This window comes from Acanthamoeba castellanii (assembly GCF_000313135.1).
Source record: "Acanthamoeba castellanii str. Neff unplaced genomic scaffold scf7180000084744, whole genome shotgun sequence".
Classification (NCBI taxonomy): Eukaryota; Discosea; order Longamoebia; family Acanthamoebidae; genus Acanthamoeba; species Acanthamoeba castellanii.
This window is the reverse complement of record NW_004457244.1, coordinates 115,366-122,238: the sequence shown is the minus strand read 5'-3', so window position 1 is coordinate 122,238 and position 6,873 is coordinate 115,366. Positions and strand designations below refer to the sequence as shown.

The 6,873-nt window shown below is 45.8% G+C and overlaps 1 protein-coding gene across 1 annotated transcript; it reads right to left on the bottom strand.

The window, feature by feature from the left end:
* Window positions 1-1,932: 1,932 nt before the first annotated feature.
* Window positions 1,933-3,031, bottom strand: ACA1_180950 (uncharacterized protein; the record flags this gene model as incomplete). Its single annotated transcript, XM_004332827.1, has 5 exons — window positions 1,933-1,980; window positions 2,089-2,109; window positions 2,221-2,636; window positions 2,710-2,864; window positions 2,919-3,031. Coding segments are annotated over 5 exons (753 nt in total), but the record flags the coding sequence as incomplete, so codon positions are not given.
* Between the last annotated feature and the right edge of the window lie 3,842 nt (window positions 3,032-6,873).

Sequence of the window (6,873 nt, the reverse complement as noted above, 5' to 3'; positions counted from 1 at the left end):
AAAAGTGATTTTGTTTGTGAGTTTAACCTCATAAAAATTGTTTTGACATAACACAAAAAATGGTTTTAATATAAAAATAGCATGACAAAATTGGGAGCATCTTGAGAAATGGCAGATTAAAATACCATCATAATGAGAGATATGATGCTGTACCTGGGCCATCACGATGAATACACACGTTTTTTTCGGTTTCCAGCACACAGAAACCATAAAAGGAAAAATCATGGCTGCTGGGATTTAACCAGAAAAGTCAATTTTTCTTCTATATGCAAGCAATTCAGAGGGGCCATTTGTCACATCTCAGTGCGGAGAGTGCCCTTCATCTCTTACTTCTTGGCCTCCTGAGGAGGTGGCTGCTCATTGTGAGGGTGGCCTGGAGCTGCTCCTTGTCATTCAGTTGATATCAAATTGTTGCAGCATTCACATGATCTGTGGGGCAAGGAGGATATTAGCAAACATTCTATCACTTATGCATGCTCCTTTGTTCCTTGACTCTGAACTTGAGGAATGGGCAGACCTCTTTGAAGCTCATGCTGGCTTGACAACTTCTTCCCAGCCCATAATGATTTTTGATAACAGAGTGCTCATTAAAAAGTGACAGTGTCACTTTTTTTTTGGTGCGAAATGTACATGTGACAACTGTATGGCTGTGCAGAAATAAGGGTTTTCATGTACATGCAGAGTAAGTGGTTGTTGTGATATATGTACAGTGTGTCAATTAAGGCAGTGTGTTTGCACAAAAGGGGTGCTTTTTGAGGTAGAGTAGGTGGACAATAAAAGCAGCTTTATTGTAGTGGAGGAGTGTTTCACTGGGCTTTAACCAAGGGACTTGTGCTGCTTTCTTCCTGATGTAGAAGAGGAAGAGGAGGATGTTGAAGTGCTGGTCTTGGGTGGCAGGGGGGAAAAGCCAGGTGAGAGAGGAGTGCTTCGAGGTCAGCACATAGGGTGCTGAGGTCATAATCAGAGAGGAACTTGGAGAGGAAAGAGAGAAGCCAGTTGGAGAGAGAGGAGATGTTGGATTTGGAGGGAATGGGAGTGGAGGATAGGCAGATGAAGTTGCTGTAGAGGGCAGGAATAAGGGAAAGATAGTAGGTGGGGTTTGCCTCAAAGAGGAGATGGCAGGGGGTGCTCTGTGGTGAAGAAGAGAATGGTGCTGGTGCAGTAAGATCTAGGCTCTGGAGAAGGAAGCTGTAGAGGGACTGTGGAAGTGGATTGTGGTTGGAGGCATGGGAAGTGAGGAAGGAAGGAGCTGCCTGAACAATTTTGTGCTTCATGGGATGGATTGGGATGTGTTGGAGGTAGCACTGAGGTGCTGGGATGGCTTTGAGAGGGGCTGGACACCATGGTGGAAATGGGAACATGCTGATGGGAGAAGATGAGGACGTCAAAGCCACTGATGAAGGGGTCAGCTGCAGGGAGGGTGCTGTTGTAAGTGGGAATCAAAGGAGAGAAGGAGAAGTGTAGAAGACAGAAGACCTGGAGGCTGTAGTGGGCTTCTATGTTGACAATGGCGTGGGCAATGTTGGAGGGAGTTGAGCTGATGTAGAAGCCAACACTGTAGGAGGTTGAGAGATGTTCTCCTGTGTTGATGATGTCAAGCTGACAATCAGCTCCATGGATGGTGAAGTCATGTGACCTAAATGGCAAGAAGTCAGTATGAGTTGAAGTGAACTCCCAATGCACATCAGGAAGTGTTGACAAGTTGAAGTTCCCAAAGTGTCAACAAGTTGAAGTTCCCAAAGTGTCAACAAGTTGAAGTTCCCAATGCACATCAGGAAGTGTCAACAAATAAAACTCCCAATGCACATCAGGAACTTCAACTTGTCAACAACCAAAACACCTCAGGGAACAACAAAAAGGCAAGGAAGTACAAACTGGCCAAGCATGGAATTGCAAAAGGCTTGGAAGCATCTTGTGAAGAGTTGTAGCAAGTCAGGGGCTGTACTTCTTCTGCAGCTCAGCATCAGCTTTGTGCTTCACCTTCAAAGGTGAAAGTTCAGTGGTTTTGGACAGTTTAGCCTTCTTGTGTCCTAATGCATAAGGATGTTAGTAGTCCACAAAAAAGGGCTGCAAAATCAAACTACATACCAGCCAGAGGTGCAGGCAATGCTGGGGGAGAAGGAGGAGGGGACAAGCTGGGTGGTGTCTTTGGTGGCTGTAGTGTGCAAAACAAGTGAATAAGTTGAACTTAATGCAGGGCAAGGATGGGATATAGTGTACCTGAGAAACCTTGGCAAGTGCCAGAAGTCTGCGCTGCTGCTCTGTTGTGGATGAAGAACAGGTGTGCATGCCCTGCTCCTTGGCCTTGGATGCTGCTTTCACTGCTGCTAGCTCCTGTTGAAGAGCTTCCAGAGAGGTCTTGAGTGCTTGATCATTGATGAACTTGGAGTGGTAGGGATGGTTCTTGAATGTGTTGGTGACTTCCATTGTGAGCATACTGGGGGGCTGGATCTTGACGTGCTCCCCATCAGGTGAGATGTACTCACCCAGGCAGATGTGCTTCCATATGCTCTGCAGCTCTTGCTCATCCTTGAAGCAGCACTTGGCCATCTTTGCAGCATTTTTGGCTGCATGGAATGTGTCCATCTGTTGTTGCAAGTTGTGCCAGTGTGTTGTGATAAGACCCCAGAAATGTTCTGGAGGACATAGAAACAACATGGTACTGTGGTCAGCAAGCAGCAGAGGGAAATGAAGTGGAGTTATGCATACTTTTGACTGGGGCCTTGTTGTAGTAGAGCTTGTAGTGGTGCAGGACAGCCCTCATGTCTTCTGGTGTCATGCTCCAGAAGGCTTTTGAATTGAGGTTGTCCAGGGACACAAAATCCTGACCCTCTGGCATCATCTGGTTCAGCTGGTGGATAAGACTGCAAGGGTGTGAGAAGGGAGATCAAACATACAGTGTATGTGGTGAAACATACTCTATGATGCCAGGTGCAGCCAGGAGATTGGTGAATGTTGCTGTGTACTTCTGTAGCGTGGTCAGCTTTGGAGCAGTGTGCCCTTCCTGCGTTTTCTGGAAGTCCAAAAAAAGAAGAGGGTGAGTATGGAATGGAAACAAAGGCAGATGGCAAGAGGAATGAAGGAGGCGTACTAAATCCTCAGCAAGCATCGCCCAATCTGTTGTTGTACATGATCCCCACTGTTTGCTGTAGAGTGGCTTCATCCCTTGCAGGTAGTGATTGTAGGCTTTCTCAAAAGTGTTGAGAGTGACCACGCCAGCAAGGCAACATTGCTGCTCAGTGTCACCCTTCTGGTATTTGTGAACTGTTGGCTCACAATGTGGCTGAGTAAGCAGCTCTTCCTCAATATTACAGTGTGCAAAGGGGAAGTGTAAGATAGAGAGTGAGGAGGAAGAGGAGGAGGTTGAGGTGGAAGAGGAGGAAGAGCTGCTTACTCTTACACCCTCTCCACCTTTTTCCACATCTGCCTTCTCAACCTCCTCCACAGCTAGCGCCTTGAGGCGTTGCAGTGATTCAGCTTTCATCATACCAGCAGTCTTGCCAAGAGAGCACAAGAGGGCATCAATGGTATCCTTGGTGACAGCACAAGCATTCGTGGCAGCAAGTGCAGCAAGGGAGCAAAGACTGGCAAGCTTTTCATCAGAAGACATGTTGCTAAAATTTGGAACTTTCAAAGTACAACAACAACTCATCTTAAGAGAGGATAGGATGTTATTGAGCAGTGTGCATACAGCAAGAAGGAATGAAAATAATAAACAACTCCACATTTATGGGAAACAGCCAAGGCTACAAAAAATAATGATTGGCTGTTGGTGACATGTGTTCTGGAATGCATCAACAAATACCAGTACTTAACCCCACATGATTGGAGTTTAATTTGTCAACAGTTCCCAATGCACATCAGGAGTTTTATATGTCAACAGTTCCCAATGCACATCAGGAGTTTTATATGTCAACAGTTCCCAATGCACATCAGGAGTTGTATTTGTTGACAGTTCCTGATGCACATTGGGAGTTGTATTTGTTGACAGTTCCTGATGTGCATTGGGAGTTGTATTTGTTGACAGTTCCTGATGTGCATTGGGAGTTGTATTTGTTGACAGTTCCTGATGTGCATTGGGAGTTGTATTTGTTGACAGTTCCCAATGCACATCAGGAGTTGAATTTGTCAACATAGACACCTCTGACATTCCTTGCAAACATTACTAATGGTGCAAAACACAAATACCTGGTATTACTTGTGTCTGTTATAGCCATTGCTTTTCCATATTCAGTTTAAAAGCCCAGGTTGTGACCATTTTTTCTTATCCTCATCATGGACAACACATCCATCACAACACCACACCATCTTGAAGAGGACCTGGCATCCTCTATTCTTGACTCTCTCTTTGCACAGTCCCTTCAGCCTGTTCCTCACACCCCTAGGAAATGACTACTGTGCACTGTGGAGCAACACACTCTGAAGAAGTGCAGGACCCTAGTTGCTGCTGAGAGACTTCAGGCCCTTCAACATTTTCATTGCTGCAATTCTTTTTGCCTCTCTCACTTCACCTCTGATAAACTGATGGCCATTTCTGCCCCCTATGCAGACATGAATGAGCGTGAGAGAACTCAATTCTTGATCAACACAATGTCTGTCACCTGCACTTCTCTGGTACCCTTATGCTGCTTCAAATTGTGACTTGATGGCTTGCCTGTATACCTCACTGCTTTCCAGAAGGTGCAGCACCATTCCTCCATTTGATATTGCCATTCTTTTTTTTGCAAAATCTGCACTACCATTTTACTCATGGATTGCCAAACAAACCTCATAGGCTCATGGCTTCAGTCACACCAAGTGGTGTTCAGCTCTTCAGGTGTTTATTGCTGGTGGCCAGGTACCTATTCATGATACCTGTGGCCGCAGAAAGCCATCTAATGCTACCACCAACACACACCTGTGGCTTGCCACATTTTTTGATCACTTGCCTGATGGAAATCCACTTACCCATCTCTCTCACATGGCGTGAGGTCCACTCTATGTGCCCACCCATCTCATGTTCCTATTCTCACCTACTCATCCATACTCACACACATTCACACCCTCTTCCCACATGTTAAGCTTCCCAAACATTCTCACTTGGGCAAGTGCTCCATGTGCATCAAGTTTGCTGAGGAGCACCTCAAAGCAAAGAGCCCTCTGGAGGAATCCCAGTTTGCACAGGCAAGAGCTCACCATCTCTCCTTGTCTGCTGTGGAGAGGCTCAATTACAAGGAACACTGCTATCATGCAAAGAGCTGTCCCAGCCACTAGATGAGCCTGATCATTGATTACTCCAACCCCCTTCCATTGCCCACCCATTACCCTGTTCCTAAGGCGTGGATGCAGGCAACAGGTTCATGATGGTGCTAGGTGGTTTGATTGATCATGCCCAGGGCAAACACCTTTTCCTCCACCCCCAACCTTTTTGGCCCAAGGATGCTAACCTTGTCATCTCAACACTCTTTCACCACATTTGTAGACACATTCTCAGCTGCACAATGCCTCACTCACAGCCATCAACCCTCTACCTGCAGGCTGACAATTGCGCTGGTGAGAACAAGAATGTCTACATGCTAACATTTCTCTCTCTCCTCATCAGCTTGGATGTGTTTCAGGAGATCTACTTGAGCTTCCTTCTTGTTGCACACACTCATGAGGATATTGATCAGCTTTTCTCAACCATGCAGACAAAATTCCACACTTCCACCATCCACACCCCTGGGTACACACTGCCTCTTGCTGTTTGTGGACCTTCTTGATGTCTGTTCTTATTGGTTGACAGTTCCCAATGCACATCAGGAGTTTTATTTGTCAACATTTCCTGATGCACATCTATGGCACTGAGGGAACTGTCCCAATGGGGTCTGTTCTGGCATGTGGCTTCACCTTCCATCCAAACACTGGAGTCCCACTGGCAACACTCCAAGAGATCTTTGGACACCTGTAAAATAAATACTCCTCCTTCCTCCTGTGTACACTTCATTGAAATCATTTTGTGTTTTATGTACACCACTTTTTTATTTCATTGACTGTCACTTTTTAATGAGCACTGTGTTAGGGGTGATGATGGCTTGTGTCATCTGAAGGGAGTGGTAGTTTGGGAGGGACCTTATGTTGTGGTCTGTTATGTGGGAAAGTCTTATTAGGAATGGGGAAACAAAAAACTTGCAATGTGCCTCCCAGGTTTTATTTGTTGACATGATGAACATAAAAAATGGAGAGGATGTGCATAGGAATTATTTATGAAATCTGTTTCATCTCAAGTCCCTCAAATGAGCACAAGTTATTATTCCATTGTGTATGTGTACTTTATGGAATATTCACATTAAAGCACTTTATATCACTGTTTCCATGTAGAAGAGGTTGTATTGTGTGTGAGAGAGAATGCAATAAAACACTTGTGTGTTTGTGTGTGACCCAGGAGGCTCATGTCAATTTAGTGACAGTTGTTGTTACTAAGTGTCATTGTGTGGGAGTGCTACTCATTAACCATGATGGTTACCAGTTAATGCTCCTCATCAACACTTGTCTTTGTAGAGGATATCAACTGTTGTCAATGCCCCTACAATTGGCAGAGCCTTGATTGGCTCGATGCTGCGTCAGCTTGCCAGCTGTTCCCTTTGGCACCACCCAACAAAGTCTCTGACCGCTGCGGAGTGATTGAGCCGCGAGGCCTCTTCGGAAAGACTCCCAGGAGATGAGAGTGATTTGAATCCAGAGAGTGAAAATGAAGCACCTGCGGTGGGCGCAAGCACAAGAAGGGAGAACCTCACTTGCAGCCAGCATCATGTTGCCAGCCTAATAATGTCTCATCTTGGCAAGATCATGTACGCTAGAGTCGAGCGAGGCGGTAGCGGGCGTACAGAGGTCGGTGGTCAGATATCGCGAAGG